This window comes from Kryptolebias marmoratus, linkage group LG10 (assembly GCF_001649575.2).
Source record: "Kryptolebias marmoratus isolate JLee-2015 linkage group LG10, ASM164957v2, whole genome shotgun sequence".
NCBI lineage: Eukaryota > Metazoa > Chordata > Actinopteri > Cyprinodontiformes > Rivulidae > Kryptolebias > Kryptolebias marmoratus.
The window spans coordinates 16,274,248-16,294,744 of record NC_051439.1 but is presented as its reverse complement, the minus strand read 5'-3'; the positions used below and the strand labels follow the sequence as shown (position 1 = coordinate 16,294,744).

The following is a 20,497-nucleotide window of genomic DNA, read 5'->3' as shown; positions in this document are numbered from 1 at the left end:
AATTTCACTCGCATGACAGCATCACTCAAATGTCCACATCGCTGCTACCTGACGGTGCTAATTTCCTGTCTCGCTCTTGCTTCTAATTGGCTGATCATGTCACTCTAGATGTGCGAATTAGTCCACTCCTCTCAGCCGAGGCACCAGCCGAGTGCCGCCTCGGAGCTGGGGGTCCGGCCAGCTTGTTTATGTGGAGTAAACAGTGTGGTCACTGTGAACAAGGCGGGAGGGGCACAGCTGCGTTAAGACCTTCTCAAGTCAAGTCCAGGCCAAGAAGCCACGACGTGAAGATACTGAACAAGATTGCCAAGGCACAGCTGCAGCAGATGTGTGCCAGCTGAGTAAGATGAAGCCAGAGGTAACAACATTTGTATTAAGTGTCATACGTAGAAAAGATTTTCTCCTTTCATGTGGAATTTGCAGGATAAACAATGAACACAATTTGAAAAATGAAAAGCAGAATATATCAATTTTGTGAGATTTTACAATCACTGCATTTGTCACACAGATATTCAAAGGAACAGCCCTCATCAAAGCACCAATGGTGGAACATTACACTATAGTGTCTGATATTCATCTTCAGAGGGGGAACACACACAGGTGTTGGAACAAATAACATGTTAAATGAGACCACCTCAAAAGTGCCAGGACTCTCTATTCAGATGATTAAATTGGTGCTGCATTTCCTTTTTTGTTCCCCCTCCTTAACGCTTAAAACACATTAAAGTTGAAAGAGCGTCTTTCTTCTCGGCTGTCTCTTAGAGGTTCTGCCAGGAGCTTGTTGAGTTTTGTTTGCGTTCAGATGGATTAAGGCAAAAAACTGAAACCTGTTTTCCACTTTTCCCCTTTGAGGCAATTCAAATCTTCAGTCGCTCTTTTGCTTGCCTTTCGACTGAAAAACCTGTGCATACACAACTAAAACGCTGTCAGAGTCAGATGTTCAAGGATGAACTAACACTGTATCAGAGGAAGAAAAATGATGCCACCCACAGCTACACGCAGTATACACATGTATCTCGCTTGAGGTTTTGAAAACCAGAATAACAATTTAATGCTTGATTGTCTGAGTGTCAGATTTGCTTGACTGAACTAGGTGAACCACACATTTTCAAACACACACACACTCACACACTCCGCCCTGGCTGAGAATCATTCCACATGTCTAGCAGGCTTACCTGTGGCCACCGACGAACAAAAACAAGCAGCGAATGTAGCGTCTGCCAGCGTGCAGGAATCTTGTCACTGCATGCACTGTAATGAGCTCTTAATTACCCCGTCTGTCTCGCAGAAAACTTGCAACACTAGTGTGTAGGTGTCTGTGTGAGAAAGAGTGTGTTTTCTCTTTTATTTTCAGCGTGTCTATGGTGCAATTTTGTGTGTGTACGTGTTAGGATTTCAGTGTTGTTGAGCAGATGTCTGAAGACATGTTCTGTTGACAACAAAACACACACTATTTCATGGCTCAGACAACAAAATGAAGCAATAAGGCATTAGGAAGAGGTGACATGGCTTTTTTCCTCAATCTCAGGGGGGAAAATGTGGGATAATGGAAAACATCTTTTGATCCATTTAATTATAACGTGTTGATGGGGCGATCTATCACCAAGCAAAGCTCAAACAAACAGGCCTCACGATTTAAAGTATCTGCAAAAGTACAACGGTCTCTGGCAAGGCTTTAAAAAGCAGAGACGTGTGTGCTCTTGATATGTAAACACCTCCCTGTGTCTCTGAATGGGATTTATTACAACAAGTCTATTTTCGTTTTAGCTTTGCTTCTAATTCTGCCGTCTTGTCGCCTGCACAGACTGGATACTGCTCAGCCACAGCAGCACACAGACAAACTGCTTAGTTATTTAATTATTTTACCACTCCTGCCCTGCGGTATGCCGTCACAATGCTAATACCACAGATTAAGGTGTGCGGTTTTCATAGTCCTTCCCCTCCTCTGCCTCAAACACACACACTTCTTATAGACAGCCTGCAGTCACTAGCAGCTGTAACATGAAGCTCAAGGCCCCTAACGTCTCTGACACTTCCAGCTGATGTTAACATGTTATGTCGTCTCTCCTTTGTGCACGGTGCATGTGTGTGTTGCAGCACTGCTGCCCTTTGAAGCCTCAAAAGCCTATGATGCTCTAATTCCTGCCCTAATCCTGTGCAAGGCAGACAAGAGCAGAGCTCCTCGTCTGCTGTCTGGACGGTGACTGTACACCTCTCCCTGACGATCGGAGTGCGCCCCACACATTCGAGGCTGGCCTCAGACACTCAAAGCTTCCAGTTAAAGCTTAGCTGCAGGGGGCTTTTTTTTTATTGGCAGACAACCTATGGGGCTGATGCCAAACTCTGAGCCATCAGAAAATTATCATCATAGTGGTGGCATTGTGTTGAATCTCGGCACTGTTTATTTTCAGTTTATCGGGCGCTGGTGTTTTTAAAATGGCGGACGTGTTTTTAGTTTGGTACGAGCTGTGCAAAGGAACAAAATCAGTATCAACAGAAAGTAAGGACATGGGGGAGCAGACTAAAAGACCCTGTGTTCCCAGCAGTCAGCTGTTAGATAGGCCTATAGTGGTGACTCAGCGCTGGCTACGCGAAGCACAAGGCCAAACAGTGTAAGGCTGTGACAGAACTGCACCCACGCATGGTTCAGCGCTCCCAAACAAGCCCTCCTGTACGTAGCAACATGCTCTTACAAAGCTAATGAGATTTATTAGCAAGCATGAGAACTAAAAAATGGCTGAGTAGGGAGTGGATGTGTACATGTTTCCAGATATTCTGTTAAATCTGCTCTGACACATGATGATGGGGAGTGAAGACTCATCCTCACCCCGGCCATCACCCATGCAGCTGTTCACAGCATGAACACATGAGAAAATAAGGCCTTTCCCTTCTATCACACCACCTCTGTCTAAGTCACAGCCTTCCCGGCCCTCTTCAACCGCCCGCCCCCGCACATTCGGCCAGTCTGAGAGTGACGTGATTGCCAAGGTAGCAGGCGGCTGTGACATTCCTGAGGCTCTAATGTGAGGTGTGCAAAAGCCAAACTCAGCTGGCAGTGCTCGCCGTGCCACCTGGCAGGGGATTCTGCCCCTCACTCTGTGGGGCCCAGAGCCGCCAACGCAAGGTATCCAGGGGCAAAGCTGACATGAGTTTCCCCTCGTATGGCTTAGAACAGCTCTCAGATTAGTGGAGCAAAACTCATCATAAAGAAAACATAAATGAGAGACATCTGGTTTAACTGAAAGTATTACATAGAAATATGTGTTACAGATTACTTTCCTCTGGTCAACCCCCCCCCCCAATACGTTAATTTTAATCAAAGCCAATCACCTTTAAAGTAAGGCTGATGATTTTAAAGTGTTGCTGTGGATTGATTTTAAAGAGGTAAGCTGTGATCCTCACCTTGTGTGGTGCTGAGGTGTGTTTGGTGAAGTGGGCGAGGATTATTGTTTACTGGGCCTATCCGCATTGTTCGCTGGTGGTAGCGCTCAATTTCTGACAGCCTGTCGGAGAACTGCATCTTCTGGGGGTCTTCTAGCTTCACTCTGTGCCCTGAAAGATCAAAACATGAAGTTGAGAAGTAAAGGACATGCTAATATAACTTTTAAGACAATAAAACTCACAATAAATATGAGATTTCTATGTCTTAACTGCAAGTTATTTTTTTCAGTATCTCTAATCTTAGCTCACACACTGACAACAGCACACGAGTAAAGAGGAAGCCATCATCACCATGTTTTCAGCTTCCAAACACAAAAATATTATTAGAACGTCAGCAGACCTTGAAATACATTGGCTAGACACTAAATGTTGCTCAAGCTGCACCTGCTGCCACGTCACCCGCAGATAACGATAGCATAAGTGGCTGAAAATAATTGCTTGAGGAATGTTGTTTTCCCTGAAACTGAAGTTTAATAAAGTGTGAATTACTGCATTAGGCATATCTGTGAAGTGATGAGGTTAGGTGATCTTTATCTTGTCGTTTTGCCTTTCAGTGACTATATCTGCCCCCAACTACAACCTCTCTCCCTCTCATGCACGCAGACCCACACAAACACAAACTCAGGCCCGACTGACACAGCACTTAGTCAAAAAGGAAACACCCAGACAACAAGGCTACCAGACCTTTATAGTCATCAGTTTTAAACATAACAGGGAGAAAATAGAGAAAGAGAGTTGTCTGTGTGTGAAAACTAACTCTGAGAAAGCAACACACTTAGTGCCCTTATCACTCTGCGGTCCCATTCAGGGAAATGGTCAGAAAAAAAAAACAAAACTGATTGTGCCTTTCATGTAGACAGACACACGTGTAATAGTACATGCACATACTTTACATGTGAACACACCTTAAACGTCAGACGTGAGTCCGGATGCCTCTAATGGGAGGAAGAGATTTTAATGTAACTATCAATGCACCAAAACCGTGTGTCAACCAACATGTATACATTCTGTGGTTTTCTCCCTGGCATCTCTACAGAGTAGCCTAATGTGAAGTAATGGCTGGATTTGAATATTTTATCACTATATAAAGGGGGCAAGGCAGACGGACCAATATGGATTTTGCCCGTCCTTTCTCTCCACTGACCCATGGGCAATATATCTTCCCTCGGAGGCTGACCCATGGGTAAAGTTTCCTCCCGTTTACCGCTCTGTCCATTTGTTTGTGCCCACCACCCCTCTTCCATCTTCCCCTTATAAACCATATAGAAATATTACGCTTTGACCCCCCCAATCCCCCCAGCACATCAGACACACTCTTAAATCAGAACGTTTTCTGCTGAGAGGCACAAAAAAACCTTCTGTCCATTCACAGTTACTGATCAGTTACCTTGAACTATACATGTGTGAAAGAGACTCCATTATGACTAATCTGCTTCAGCAGAAACAGCACTTCTGTTACCGCTCTCGGGCTGTTTGTTTTCCTGAACATTATGACACCAAAAGAAGAGACAGTGAGTGTTTTTGTGCGTTTCGGTTAGTGCAATTACTCAGGAATATGTCCTGGACAGTTTTAACGCCCTCTCTGCACGCCCTGTGATATATCTTTATTCGTCTTCTCTTTAAACTGCGATGGAAGGAATGGAGGCCAGCGTTTTTCTGCTTCTCACACACACACTCAAACAGCGCCCACGCAGACACTGCGGCTACTGTCTGTTCCAGGCCAGGAGCAGGGCTGGCCAAGGGTAGCAGCCCTCCAAATATAGCCCCTATATGTGTCCTTGTGTAGTTATTAAGAGATTTACACCACCTCAAAAGGCTGAGGTCAGGGAAACGATACATCCCACTGCTCACTGGTTGGGGGGGAAAAAAAAGCAGACACCACAGAGAGGAAAAAAATGATAATTGGTCAGTTTTTCTGTAACCAGTGGTGGTCTAAGATGAATTGGCTCTTTAGAGATGAAAGTGATCATTCAGCTGCCCACAAACACACTCGAGCTGCAGATCCTGTGGCCCAGTTCCAGCTGGCAGGGGCACACACACACACACACACAAACACACACACTGCAAGTAGCGACACACTGTTCACAGCTTCCAGCAGGGGGTTTAGTGGGATGTGAGAGGTTGATGGTTTTGTTGTTTTTTTTTTTTTTTTTTAGGAGTGAGGTATTGTAGAACCATCGAACAAGACCTGGAGCTTATTAACCCGGGACCCACAGTTGCTGTTAACACCACTAATCAGCTGGGAGGAAACTTTTCCTCTTCTCTTTTTCTGTTTTTCCTCATCGTTCTTTCATTCATTGTTATTTAAAATTTGCATTTAAAAACACCCTACTTCAAATCTTTATAAATATAGTTATTTGAACATGCTTTTTTTATTACTATAACTTTTATTGGCTTTTTGATTTTGCTCTTTAAAATAAGTGATTTTTTTTTTCTTGTACCAGCTGTTTATTTTTCTTACAAAAGAGTGTTCATATTAACATAGTTAAACTCTGTCTTTTATATGAACACTCTTTATCCACTTGACCCTGGCTGCAGCCGCGGTACGTCGGGTCCGACCACCATTATTTGGCTTTGACTCCTCAGAGCTGAGGGCCAGAGGGGTGCCGGAGCTCCACACCAGCCCCATTTCAGAGGGGTTTTCGTGGTCAGATGAATATTTAATGTGTCAGGGTGCACTTAGAAGAGAATGTCCTTGTTTTTTTTTCTCTCTATGATATCATAACCACAAAATAGAGCTGGGAGATGGGAGCCAATGCACATATGAGGTCTAAACAGCAGTGCTCAATATGCATTCAGAGTTGAAAATGGATGATAAAGGGTTGTAGATTTACTAGCCTCCTCTCAGGGTAGTGGTCGCATCAACTGAAAGCATTATGGAAGTGTATGAAGAATAAATAAAATGCTTGATATAAAATGTCTGGTAATAACGATGTACTGAGAGGCGATGGCTGTGTTTTCAAGAAATGGGTGTGCCGTTCCCAGCCCTGCTTTGTTTTCTGTGTGTAAATGTGTTTTAATTTCCTCATAGCGTCTTATGATTGTTGCAGAGTAACTTGCCAAGTTGCTTTGCTCTTTTTCTCCTGCGCTTTGAAGCAGCAGAGAGGAGGCAGGTAAAATGAAAGTGAAGTTGTTTTTCACGTGCTCGTACTCTGAGGGAAGGCCTGACCACATGAACAGCAAAAATCCACCCAGCCTTTCCTCCACAAAGCCCATATCAGCTCAACACAGAGACAGTGTTTGCTTAATGAGGTGACTGCCAGGACTTCAACACGATGCCACATCTGATCACCCATGAAGACCCATTTCCTTTTCTTCATCTCCAACCTTTTCAGCTTCTTCTCTTTGTTTCTCTGACTCAGTTTAAAAAAAAAGAAGAAATGTAAGTTCTTCTCTATCAGAAGACACAATAAACACAAGCTCTTGTTGTGCGACACTATCTGAACAGCAAAGAGCAAGACGTGCTTTGGCTCCAAACTAAACCTGTGCTGAATGTATTTGAAGTGTAAATATTTGTATTCACCATATAAATGGACTTGATAGGGCCTCTGATAAAACTAAAATTCATGTGGATTGCACTTAGCACTGAAAACTATGTCTGGATTGTGAAGTCTAGCTATGTGTGGTATAGGATTACATACAATAATGTTCAGGCTGTGTAGAGAACATGCCAAGTTTAATATGAAAGCTAACAAATGGCAGCTGACTGTGATCTTTTTTCTCCATAAATCAGTTTAAAAAAATAGTTGTATGAGCTTTTATTTTGTATTAATAAGTCATTTCAATTACACTGCAACTTTAAAAAAAGGGTGTTACTGTACTGAAAGTTAAGTGTTGAAATCTTGAGAAAACAAGAGCTCTGCATCCTTATCTAGCTTTTCAAACCCGACAGAGCGATGTGGGGCGACAGTTGAACACATGCTGCTTTGGGGCCTACTTGCCTGCGTGCAAACTTCCGTTTGCCCTCAACAGACAGTGAAGACGTTTCAACATCTGTTGAGCAAAGTAGTGTACACCTGTCTTCCTCTTCCTCCTCTCTAGCGGACCTGAACCCCCCCCCATCCCCACCCCCTCCCTTTACGTTTTAGTTCCTACCTCGCTTCTTTTCGCCACCCTTTCACATACTTCCCTTTTTGTTCTATTACAGGCACGAGCTTGAAAAACATCTCTGCAGCAGCAGTCTGTTTGGGACAATGCTTTCCAAGGCCACCAATCACACCATTGAGTATTTACAGCGGGGCAAATCAAAGTTCTTGTTTTGAGGCTGACCCTGAGGGATGTGGGTTTTACCCTTGGTTGGTGATTGTGGCTGTCTCGTCTGGGCCTAAATGAGTCGATGCTAGCCACACACAGACATCACACTGCTGTAAATTCATTTACATAACTTTCTTGTAACACTTTCAGTGTGAATCCATAAAGTCCTGCCAACATATAATTATCATAGATGGAATGTACATAGTATTTATGTGAGTGGAAGTCTCTATCATAAACACAGCAGCCTGAAAGTGCCGGCAAGGAGGGGTTTTGAGGGAACTTTATTTGGTCTTTCCGAAAGAGGTCAACAAAAGTTTTGGTATGCTTTTATCTGGAGGTCACCCTCTATGGCCAGCCACAGCTGGGGGATCGTCTGGTCCCTCAGGCAGATGCATCAGCCTGTCTCTGGGGACATCAGCAGTGTGAAAATTCCCCTCGCAGGCCTGAAAACAAGCTGCTGACAGCGGAAGTTGCTTCATGAGACTGTTTAAGCAAAGAGCGCAGCCTTCCTTTTCTGATAAGAGGGATAAAGTGCTTTGTGTATGTGTGCACGTGTGTGTGACAGAAGCAGCGCCACACAAGGACAGGCCTACAACGTGGCAGGTTTAGGCAGGCTGGTGTTGGAGGGGGGGAAATGTTTTGCAGGGGAGCTAAAATAGGGCCCAATGCACCCGTATTCTTCAACAACACAGAAAGGCCCGTAGCAAGTTGAGAGCAATCATCCCTCCTTTATGTAGCAAATCTCTAATGTCTGCATGTGTGTGTGTGTGTAACTGTCTTCTACTAGAACCGATGCATGTTGGGGGGTGATATAAGCGAAGCTGTTTTTCAGGCCTTTTGGCTGCTTGCCTGCAGACTTTGTAGATTTCCCAGTGCTGCTGCTGCTGCCGCTGTTTTGGCCTCGTCGAGCACAGAAGGCCCATTTGGCTCCGGTGACAGCTCAAATTAAAGCAATAAGCTGCTGTTACTGTGTTATTTTGGCTCTAATGGTGAATAGGCTTGTTGTACGTGTCTATATGTGTGTGCGTGTGTGTTTGAGTTTGCATGTTTTCAGGTTGCTCTAAGCAGCAGCGAGGTGCTGGGGGAAAGGTGGGGGCCTTGCAGAGCTGTGAGAAAGGAAAGCAAGCTGTTGCTGTCACATACATCAATGCGACGCCAGCAGATGTGTCAAACGGCTCCGCGTTCACACCTCTTTGCACTCTAGATCACACACAATAATGTGCAAAACAAGTGCGTTTGCCCCTAAACACTCACTCGCTCTCATAGGGCGCCACAGAATGACAATTGACATCCCAGGTGAGTCAAAGGAAATGTGAGAAATGCAAAATGTGTGAATTTTCCATTGAGTTCCACGCATTTCACTTTCTGTACTTTCTCTGAAATTATCATGCTGTTAGTGGGCTACAGCGGCAGTGTTGAGGCTGACCTCTCCTGTTTTTGCGATGACTCCAGTTTGTTTTGAAGAGCCAAGGCTTCACTTTGTGTTTACCATTAGGATTACAACCTTCTCCACGTTTGGACTCAAAAGAAAGACCTTGCTGCACCTATTATTTAAGGCCTGGAGAAATAAATATCCAGACCACAGTGTGGTGGTACACATCGTCTTTTCCAGTAACCAGCAGGTGCCACAAACCGCCCATGTAACCACTGTTCCAACACAGAAAACGATTTATTGTCATAACGCTACAGCGTTGAAAAATATTCCTCCACTCATGGGCCATTTATTTTTCTAAATGCAGATCAGGACTTTTATTGAATTACAGCTGAAAGGTCGTAATGGCTCTCTCCTGTATGGGTCAGTGTAAATAAGGAAGAGTGAGCACACACAGAGTGGGCATTTTACTTCCCTTCATAGGTAGGTAAACAGGAAAGATGCTTGGCTGGTGAGGTGGGGGCGGGGGGAAAGGGCTGAGCGGAGGCTGACTGAGCTTCTCATCCAATTCTCAGAAACTATCCTCTGCTTGCATCACCAGAGTGAAAAAAATAATAAATTGCTGTCTGAGGTTTTTCTGTAAATAATTTGGTAATTTTTAATGTGTCCTGCTAGTCTTACTGGTGTCAGCAGATATAGGGTGGAAATTTTTTTTTATCTGAGTGGAAAAAAAGAGAGCATTTATTTCACCCCCAAAGCTATTGTGCGTGTGTCTCTGACAGTCATCAGCTAGCCTGGAGGCATTGAGCTGCTTTAAAACATTAGACAATGATCTTCTTTTTTCCTGTTTTTAGCAGAAACTTGTGCAGTGACTTTGTGGTAAATGCACTCAGCGACACAGAAAAGAGAAGTCTAACAGCTTTATTTTTTTAACATTTTCTTTTGCATGTAGGTGTTTATACCAATTACATCTGCTTTCATAAAAAAACCTAAGCGCAAAAGCTTAAGTGGGATTAGAAACAGCTGTGTGTGAATATGTGTGTGTCGCCCGCAAAGGGAGTTGGCCTCAAAGCTTCTAGATGTGGTTAAGGTGGCAACAGTGGTCAAAGAGCCTCCATCTCAATGCTTTATTTACCCCTACACACACATCCACACACTCAAAACTGGATCATACTGCTTTGATATGTCTGACAGCAACAATCCTACGGCTGCTCACAAAAAAGATACATCCCAAAATTAATGACAGGAGGGTCCCCAATGACCACCCATCACAAGCCTTAAACCTCAGAAGTGTGGTGAATGTTTCATCTCGACACACAGGCCCAGCTGTGCTCGACACACACCACTGCATTCCAGTGGATTTATCATCTGGCCAATATTTGCTCTATTTCTAATCGCTGAGGATGTATATGATTTGTCAGAAGTGACCCCAGGGAAGAAAGATGCTGCAGCTGACAACTTCCAGTCGTTATCCTGTCATTTTCTTTAGCAGGACATTAAATTTGCCCTTTTTGTTTATTATCATCTGTCAGTAAACGGCATCGGAGCAGACCATCTTCTCAACCAAATCATAAACTAAGTGGTCATGAGTTTGGCTGTTGAGAATATGTGCGATTGTGTGCACGCTCGAGCCACTATTTCTCCAGGTTATGGATGGAGCATTAATAGAGAGCCTTTAGTAGTCAGGAAAGCACCCAGAGTCACACATGCCACTGTGTTTTCCCCTCCCCTGGCACTAATACACCTGTAGGCCTTTCTTTCAAAGACACCCGTCTCCTCTTTCAGACATCAAAGTTGCCTTTGAGAGAGCAATTCGCACCGAGGGGCAGCCTTTCATGTGATTTGTGGAGCATGGGCGTGGCTCGGCTGGGGCCGATTTTTAAAGAGATGCACCTGGCAGGTGCATGAGCTTGGGCACTCACACACGCAAATGCATCCACACGCATGCTATCTTTTTGTTTATTTTGCAGAGAGACTGCAATATCACAGGAAAAATAACACAGCAAATGTCATTGTTTGTCTATTTGCATACTTTGTACAGTCTGTGTGCCAAATGCAAATAAAATCAACCCGCCAGCTCGAATATGCCCCCCTCGTCCGACTCTGTCCCCACGCCCATCATTCTCCTCCTAGAGCTGTGCGAACACACCCAACCGAGCAAATAGAGCAACAAAACATGGCAGTGCTTGTGTGATTTGGGTAAATGTGTAGGCCTTTGGGTGGTGAAGTGTATCCTCTTTATCTTGATGTATGCAGGTATTACATACACTGTATAATGATGTTAGCATGTTAGCGGTTAGGACCCATTCATGAGTGTCATTTTCGAGTATCATGAGACAATCTGCCGTATTAAAGCAAGCGTTTCACTCTTCAAAATAATTGTTTAGGTTTGTTCTTAAACTGATAAAAGAAGCACAAACATGCTTGAACTTCAAGTAATAATTAGAGAACATAACTACAAATGTTATTTTATATTCTTTTGCATGTTTTTAAAATGAAATGTTTACATTCTCTACTTTCCGTGAGAGTATTTTATTCAAAATGGTGACCTTCGCCCATCCCATCAAGCTGCGAAACACTACTTCTAAATATCATTTCACAAGCTCAAAATAATTCTGACTCTTATTTGGTCTCTCTGCCTGACCTACAGTGAGACGTTCTCAGAGACTGACTCATTTAATGTTAGCAGATACAGAAATACAAACGTTCCTTCCTCTATCGGTAAATAGGTGACAGTTGATGTCATGTTAAAGTTTAGGTGTTAGAAGAAAAACAAAAAGGGAAAAGGGTTGTTTCGTGAGAATATTTTCTGTGTGGTGTCTATAATTCCACAAGAAGTGAGTCATCTTTTTAGTCATCTATTTTTTATTTCATTTTATGAATTTCTCTTGTTTTTTTTAAAATTGTGCTTTACAGTTATTACCGGTAAAGCTGCTCCTCAGATAGAGCTGTCATCGGCAGTTATGAGCGTTGAGTTTCCAGTTTGAGCTCAGCAGAAGTTTGATAATAAAATATGACTGATAGATCTGGGGTGGTAGTGTGTGTGTGGCTGCGTGTGTGTGTCTGCATGTGTGGGAGGGGTTATGACGAATGCCGGATGTGCGATGAGGAAATCGGCAGCAGAGAATGCAAAAATACTTAGCAGAACATGTTTTCTACTAAGGGGCAGAACTCCTGTGAATGTGTTTATATCAAGTTTACATGTCTGTGTGAGTCTGGGCATGTGAAGATACATTCGCATACCCAACTATGTGTGTCTAACTTACTGTTCAGGTGTTTTCAGAAGGCATGGCGCTCTTTGTTACACCGCCCCAGGCGAGCCACCGTTGCAGTCCTGTCCATCAGGTTCTCTCAACTGGATCAGCAAACATTAATAAAAACCTCCTCCTCCTCCCACCCCCCCACCAGTGCCAGCTTCACTGCTGTGGCTCAGCTTGCAGCTATGCAAATGCCGAGGCCCCTACACAAACAGGCTGCAAAGCCCCGAGCAGGAGGGCCCTGCAGTCTGTCAGTCTGTGGACAGGTGAGCAGAACACCATCCAAGTGGAGCTTCAGGCTGTTTGCATCCAGATTCACAGTCACACTGTAAACAATCAAAGTCATTTGGGTTTATATATATATATATATATATATATATATATATATATATCCCTATATATCCCTCCCTGAAAGGATGAGATTAATTATGAAAAAATGCTGGTAGTTTTATGTGTTGACAACACCGCATGTCTACTTTAGCTCAACAGCTGATATAATACAGTGCCTTGTGGTTAAGGAAGAATCTGATTATTTTATGGTCTTCATAATGTCTGAATAGTAGCGTGTGTTCCTCTTTTTTTTTTTTTTTTGTGCTGCGCTGGAACATGACTTTTAAAATGTGCCCCTTGTTTTAATATGAGTGCTCTTTTATTCCACCTCAGTGTGATTTCTATTTTGGAGGCTGTGAATTCTTCAACACAACATGAGTGGGTCAAAATGTCATCTCGGCTTCAGATCCGATCACTTGTTTAAACACATACGACAAACAGTATAAATATGCTGCTTTTCAAAATGCCTGTTTGGAATCCTTGGATTAATTTTCCCTGCAGAGTTGGCTGGATGTGTTATTGTTGCACACGTTTTAATGTTTCCACAAATGCAACGCCTCACTTCACGTCTGTTATTAGAGAGTTAAACTAGTCAGGTCGTGCATACAGAAATCATACTCAGATGCATTTTTAAATTAGCTTTTGCAGAAGTTTATTTTCTCCCTTGACTCAGTGCAATAGTTTTTTTTTTTTTGAGGGGGGGCTTAAATTCCTTTTGACCTATATTAAACAGTGTCACTTTATAGCACAAGTGTAAAAGCATCATAGCCACTGTGACGCCTCAGCCGGAGTTGTAACGTGTTGACAGACAGACAGGAGACAACTCTGATATGCACGGTTATTTCAAACTGAGATACACATGTATTCACATACACACGTGTTCTTTCAGGAACCTTTTTTTTTAATGTTAAACAAAAGACTATCAAATTGAAACCATACACACATGCTGTGTTTATTATTAAGTCCTTTCTGCTTTTGCGGTCACTGTTCTCTTTTATACCTCTGCAAATAGCATCCAGCTCTAACGGGGGGACGTGATGCCCCTCCGCTCCCTGTGCCATCCATGTCCCTTCTCATGTGACACTTGCTCCCACTCTCTCTGTTCCTTCTGAGCTCTGTTTTGACTGGGTTAAATCCAGCCTGTCCCAGTATCCACCTCCACACAAGCCGCAGCTTTATCCGCCGTGTTCCGAAGACCTTTTAGTACCTCAATAAACATGGCCCCTTTGTGGGGACGGTCACAAAATGTTACACATCTTTTCTATCTTTGAGCCTTACAATAAATTTGTGCACACACAGTTCTAACCTCGAGCAACTGTCTTGATTCTGAGCCTTGAACCACATAAAAAAAGCAGCGAACAGCTTCAGAGACATGACTAACGCTATTAAATCATCGAGGCACTTATGTGGTCAGGCAGGTGAGACCCCTTTGACCAGCTCTAAGGAAGTTTTTAAGAAGGAACAGGAGGAGGGTTTCACTGAGCCTGAGCCACCTGCGGCTTGGAGACTCTCGCAGGTCCTCTTAGCGGTCTTCAGTTGGGCCTTAATATGCTTCAGTTTGCTCTGACTGAAACATTCAAACCTGTACAGCTGAGGACAATGAGCTGCTTCAGCACACCTCCAATTCAAACAGAACTTCTTTTATCGTCACCTAAAAACCTAAGTAGTAAACCCAAAAGGGATGGATTTTGGCACATCTGATCGTGTGAACTGATGGGTTTGTGATAAATGCAGCACACCCACACATGCACACATTTCCGACCTGCCCTGGCTTTTTCGGTCTCAGATGTGTGTTTTGACTTCACATGTCAGCACAGCGCGCTTTACAGAAATGACGCGCGCGGTGTGCGCGCGGTGTGTGCGCGCCTGCGCGGACTCACTGCGCGGTTCGCGGGGTCCATCCACGGTGACTTTGATGGCGCGGTGGTAGGTGGCCACTTGTGGGGGTCCGGTGAACACAGTGATGGTCAGAGTGAAGCTCTTTCCTGCAGCAAGACACCATGCTTATGTGAGACATTTTATTTTATGACTTAAAATGTTAAACCAAAGTTTCATCTCTTGTTTACAATAATTTCTTGCTTTTGAAATTTTAATTTCCCGGGTTTTATGCCATTACGTTAAAATGAAGAAAAAAAGGACCCGGCTCTTTGACGGTTTGTCCGCGGGTATGATTTAGTATTTTTGAGATAATATCTTCCAGATTAAAAAAAAACTGGCCTACAGCAAATGTTCAACAAGGCAGAATCTTTCTCTCATCTGCAGAAAGAGGAAGGCGGCAGCATGGCGAGGCGCCGATGATTGTGAGCAAAAAGTCATAATAAAAGCATCTCTGCGACCAGCAAACCGTGTAGGAGGACAGAAAAAAACGTGTCAACTGAAGAAATGAAAATTAATATTTTTTTTTTTCAATTTGGTTAAATCCAGAGACCGTTTATAGGCATCAAATGTCATTTCACAGTTGACGATAAGGGTTGAGAATTAGATAATTGTCCTTTCGGTTTGAAGATTTCACAACAACCGGCCTTTAAAATTTTTTTGTTTAGTTTAGAATAATCGGGGTTTCAGCTTTGACATTGAGAGGTTTTGATTTACTTGTTACAGAACCCCCAAAAATCAGTCATCAGGCTCGCGCTTTAACCACATCCTGCAAACAGGCCGGTTGATGTTTTCTACAGAAACTGAACACAACACAGCTTAAAAGTGGCCTTCAGACCTCAACCTGCATCCCTGAACGGATAGTTTGACAAATCGCCTCGAGACATCAATTGCCAGATGGTTTTATTATTTCTTTTTTTCAATCTGAACCACGTGGGTAATTGTTTCTATCCCTCTGGATTAGGAAAATTAAACAGACACGATGCGTGCGCGCACCGTGACGCAGGCCAGATGTGTGGGATGACACCCGTGAGCTGGCAGAGCCAAACCCAAATCATCTGCACATCTTTTAAAGAAAAATCTGACCAAAGCCGGTTTAAAATATGTATTTGTGTAGACCACTGTGGTTCCAAGTTTCCTGTCAGCCTCTGTGGAAAAATATTTAAGATTTTATCCTTTTCACTAATAAATAAAAAACAAAAACAAAAACAAATAAACTGTCAGCTGTCAGTGCTCTCAGGTGTAAGATTTATTATTATACAAACTGCAAACTTTCTCTAATTTAGCCGAGCAGGGCCTACCATCCATATGGCTGTGGGAAAGAGAGTTTTTGTGGTTTCAGCTCACCTCGTCCGCTCCTGCCCACGAAGCGGAGGTCGTTGAAGCGGGCCACCTGGTTCTTCATCACGGCGGAGGCGTTCCTCAGCTCGGCCGAATAATTCTCGTCGTTCCCAGCCATCACGGTGACCAGAGTCCCGTCCGGAACGTCGCCGAGAGCCACGACCTGCGCGGCGGTAAACAATCAGGCCGGTCACTCCGGGTCACCGAACCAAAGGCGCACAGCGCGCGTAAAACCGCGTTTTTGAGATATTTACTAAAAATAACATATCCGAATGTTAGAACAATTTTAACGCCCCCGTTTCAGTTTCTATATTTATTCCCAGTGTTCACGTGGGCTTTAACATTTAGATGTTAGTTGGTTTAAAAATACACAAAACAAAAAAACTACCGTAAAATCATTAAAATGGTACAAAATGCATAAAAAACTAGCCCGAAAATAAAACTCGATTCAGGATGGGTTTTTGTTTCGTCTTCTGCTTTCACATCTTTCATTCGCGGTCTCTGCTTCTAATTAGGATGTTTTTGAAAAAGCTTGAAGTTAAACCCAAACAGGCTCATCTGCAGATGCGTCTTAATATTTAACGTTTCTGCGCAAAAGCAGAAACTAAAATAAGCAGCACAGTCATTTATAAACAGGTGGAATTAAACGACCTGTTTCTGTCTTTAATGCGTTTTCACCATCTTAAATAAGCATCATAAAAAAGAAAAAATAAATGATTAGAAGCCATCAGTCTTGCCTTGAAAGCCACGGGGAGCGTCTTGTTGCAGCGCCAGTGAGACGGCAGGACCGAGCAGAGGAAGTTGGGGCTGTCGGTCCGGACCAGCTCGCCGGCGTGGTCCGCCAGGACGTCCACCACGTTCCTGGTGTCCGGTCTGGACCTGAGAGGGCCCGGGGTGGCCATGGGGCCGTTGGCGTCTCCAATCTTGCTGCAGGGGAAGGACGTCGAGGGCGGCGTGAACCGTCTGGTGGTGGGCGGCTCTACGGGAATATGCATCACAACAGCTTGGGTCAGTGCCACCTGACTGGGCTGTATGGGAAGAGTGGAACTCTTTGGAGGAAAACCAGTTTAAATAGTCTCTCTTTTTTTCTTTCTTTTCCTCCAGACGCAGCTGCTTTCAGGAGCGTAAAAGGATAGAGGCGAAAGCGCACAGAGAGTGAAAAAGTGTCTTGAACAAAACAAAACAAAAAAACCCCACTGAACTCTGGAGACTTTAAATCATCTGTTCATGGTGCGTAAAGTTGAAAAACATCAGCGTTGGTGTCGCTGCATAAAAAGAGAAACAAAGAAAAGCTCTCCAAAGTGTGCGCGGGGCTAGATTTATATCGGCGCTCTCATCTACCGCACACTTAAATACTTTCAGCCGCGTGTAAACAATACACCAACACCACAAACTGCTATAGACCTCACTTCAGATCCCAGTTCAACCAAATCATTTACTGCTAATCAAAAATATACAGGTAATCCAGCCGCGATAAAAAAGAAAAACAAGTTCAATCCAGCCCACTGATTATCTCGGCTGAACTTTTGAAAATGACATCAAAACCAAACTAGTTGTCGCAATTAAACCACGTTCAGACCTGCAAATAAAAAAAAAAGGTCTGAATTTCTCAACTTGTACACAAAGAGTCAAGTTGTCGCTGAAGTTCAGGACTGTCCTTTTCGTGCGTAAAGAAAAAAAAAACAACTTCTCGCAACCCGATCCCGGTTCCCAAAACCAAAAAGTGGAATAAAGAGCTGGATCGATCCAATCCACTCCAGCTGGATTCCCCTTAAAAAAGAAGGTTATCCTTTACGCGCAGAGCCGCGGGGGCGCAACAAGGAGCCGTGAGCCCGAACACACTGCAGAGTGCCGCGAGATTATTTTCCCCAACTCATTTCAGCGTTTAGTGGTTGACCCGAACCAATGAGCGCGCAGGGCTGGGCTTTGGCAGACCAATCACACCCTGCTGCTCCTTTTCTGCAGCTCTGCCCCGTTTGTCACACACACACACAGACACACACACACGAGCTGAATTATCGATGCACATCTCTGATCTGCTGTGTTTTTTGTGCGCGTTGGCGAGACGTTAACGGGCTGCAGAGAGGAATTAGACTGTGAGAGGAGAGGTAATATTTAGGAAAAACAGCCCGAAATAAGCAGCATAAATGTTTATTGTGTTGACTTAAAAATGTTTTTTTAAATTTTAAAGCAATCGGACAATGTGTAAAATTTGAATTTTAAAGTGTTAAAATGAAGCCAAAGGCTGGGAGATAAAATCATCAAATAATCTGACGCTTTCTTATTTTCGCAATGATCCAATTCTCCTCCACGTCTCCTGATGTAATTTTTTATTATTTTTTTTAGCTGTTTGTAGTTTATCTACAAAGAAGGGGTTGTGGTTTTAATTTCATCGATTCATCTTGAAAAGCCATCATGTCTCCATACCTTCTCTCCGAGTGAATAATAATAATCATCATAATAATAATAAAAAAAAAAGAATTCATAAAGTGAAATTAGGGGTTTGAGACAGATCCTTATCACGGTAATTAACTGATCTGGAATTAAAGAGTAAAATTAAAACAAGCGGGAGAATGTTTTTAATTTTCTCCACATCAAACACAAAAAAGAAGCCAGAATAATTGTGTGTGTGTGTGAGAGAGTGTGCGCGCCAGAGGCTGAATTCATTAGAAACAAACAAAAAGAAGTTGCATAAATGACAGCACACACCCCGCAGCCTCGGAGCCATGCGTCTTTCTGACACTAGTAGGCGCGTTTGGCTTTTTAATCAGCCCCAGCAGTCCGGGGCAGACATTTCACACTCAGATACAGAAAGGAAATTTTTTTATCTCTGCGCCGAGAAAGAGTCCGAAATCTTAATGTATTTGAACTCAGTTCGGGGGGGAGGTTAAAAAGAAAATCCTTTTCAGGGATGTTTTGGTTGCAGAAGGCACAAACTGTGTCATATTCAGTCCTTAATTAACCAGCCGAGCCTGATTTATACTCTTAAATCTAATATTGTTGACTAATTCAAATACAATTAAAGGTTTTTATTTACTCATTTAAAAATAAAATGATGCGCGTCGTAACCACGTGATGAGTCCATGGTCAGAATTTTGACTCAAAATGCGACATTTACTCATTTATTTGTATCAGGGTTTAATGCCTATACAAATGAGATTTCACGATGTAAAATACTCCATATAGTTTCACCTGAATCATAAGAAGAGAGAATTTAATCATTTTGATTTAAAAAGTAAAATAAAACATTATTTTGGAGCCGTGGCAGGTGCCAAAAAAATCAACAGCGAAATTTGAGTTTTCTTATAAAAGACTTGGCATAAAATAACCAGTTCTAATCACAATCAAATAGACATTAAAGCGCATTTAAAGTAAAGTTCACTCAATTTATCGCTAATTTCCCCGGCTTTTTATTGTCGAGCTCGCGCGCATTTTTAAACGTGATGGCTTTGAAGTTGTTGCACAGAAATAATTTAAGCGCACTTAAAGAGGAGGCATTAAATGGTTTCAAATGTCCTCCTAATCCCCCGTCTGATGCAGTCTGACAGAGAGATGCACAAGACAGAGGGTTCAAAATGAAAGCAAAAACAAAAAGAAAATTCAGATCCTTTATTTTAGATTTTATGAGCTGTTTATGCTTTTATAGTTCTCTATAAACGATGGCAGATTATAAATATTCTCAGAATAATTTAAAAAATGATAAAAATGTCCCACCTGAGTAAATTTACTTAATATTTTAAGTCTAAAAACATCATTTAGGTTCCTTTTTTGTCTTTTTGCATCATGTAGCCTAAATATAAAATTAAAACCCCTGATATTCTTAATCCGTGAATATTTGTTTTTAATATGATGCTTGACAGTTGTTTAATTTGGAAGAACTTCAGTTTTTTTTTCTTTACAAGAAAAAGCTTTATATTAGCAGAAAACCTTCAGATTACTTGACTGGGAGCGAAAAACAAACATAAATTCTTCCTTCTCAAAGTGTGACATCAAAACACTTCTATTACTCTATTACTTGATTTCAAAACTTTCAAAGTCTGTATATATGTTTGCTTCAGTGATCATGACTGCAACCCTAATTGCAAATTAAATAAGATTAATAATAATAATAATAAAAATATCTAATCAGGTCATCTATCATGCAGCATCTATTTCAAGTGCAGCTCAGCTGGGACGGTGACAATGCTGGTGATATTTTAGTCGTCCTCCTGCCCTGGTTCATTATTAATACGTGACCACATTATGCAGCTCATACCCCACTCAGCCATAATGTGCGCTCCGGGCGCCTGTCACATTTAGACCTCTGCATTTCAACACACAGTTTCTACAATTTCAGCCGCACAGGCATTGAGGACGGAGCCCGCCGTGCCCCTGAACGATTTTTAATGATCCAAGTGGGCTGAGCCTGAAATCAAGACACAACTCCTGGAGGTTATGTGAAACCCACCTCAAAAAGGCCTCTGCGTGCATGTTTCCTACCATTCAAGGAGGAGGGGGAAGCAAATGAATCTTTTAAATCAAAAGAGCAAATCACTGTTTATGAGGGAAAACTGCAGAAAACATGTCAAACTTTTTGAAACTTTGGAGGGATCTAAACAAAAAGGGAACTAATCAGAAGATTCCCTGG

The 20,497-nt window shown here is 42.8% G+C and overlaps 1 protein-coding gene across 2 annotated transcripts in view; it reads right to left on the bottom strand.

Annotated features, from left to right (window-relative positions):
- runx3 (RUNX family transcription factor 3) overlaps positions 1-20,497 on the bottom strand; it is a 45,559-nt gene that overhangs the window by 9,217 nt on the left and 15,845 nt on the right. Inside the window, exons 3-6 of one of the 2 annotated variants that reach the window (XM_017416454.3) lie at positions 16,608-16,849; positions 15,877-16,033; positions 14,535-14,639; positions 3,403-3,561 (exon numbers count right to left, since the gene is read on the bottom strand). In XM_017416454.3, the coding sequence (XP_017271943.1) occupies positions 3,403-3,561; positions 14,535-14,639; positions 15,877-16,033; positions 16,608-16,849 (663 nt within the window). The remainder of the gene's footprint in view (positions 1-3,402; positions 3,562-14,534; positions 14,640-15,876; positions 16,034-16,607; positions 16,850-20,497) is intronic. The other variant, XM_017416462.3, reaches the window with a different exon arrangement.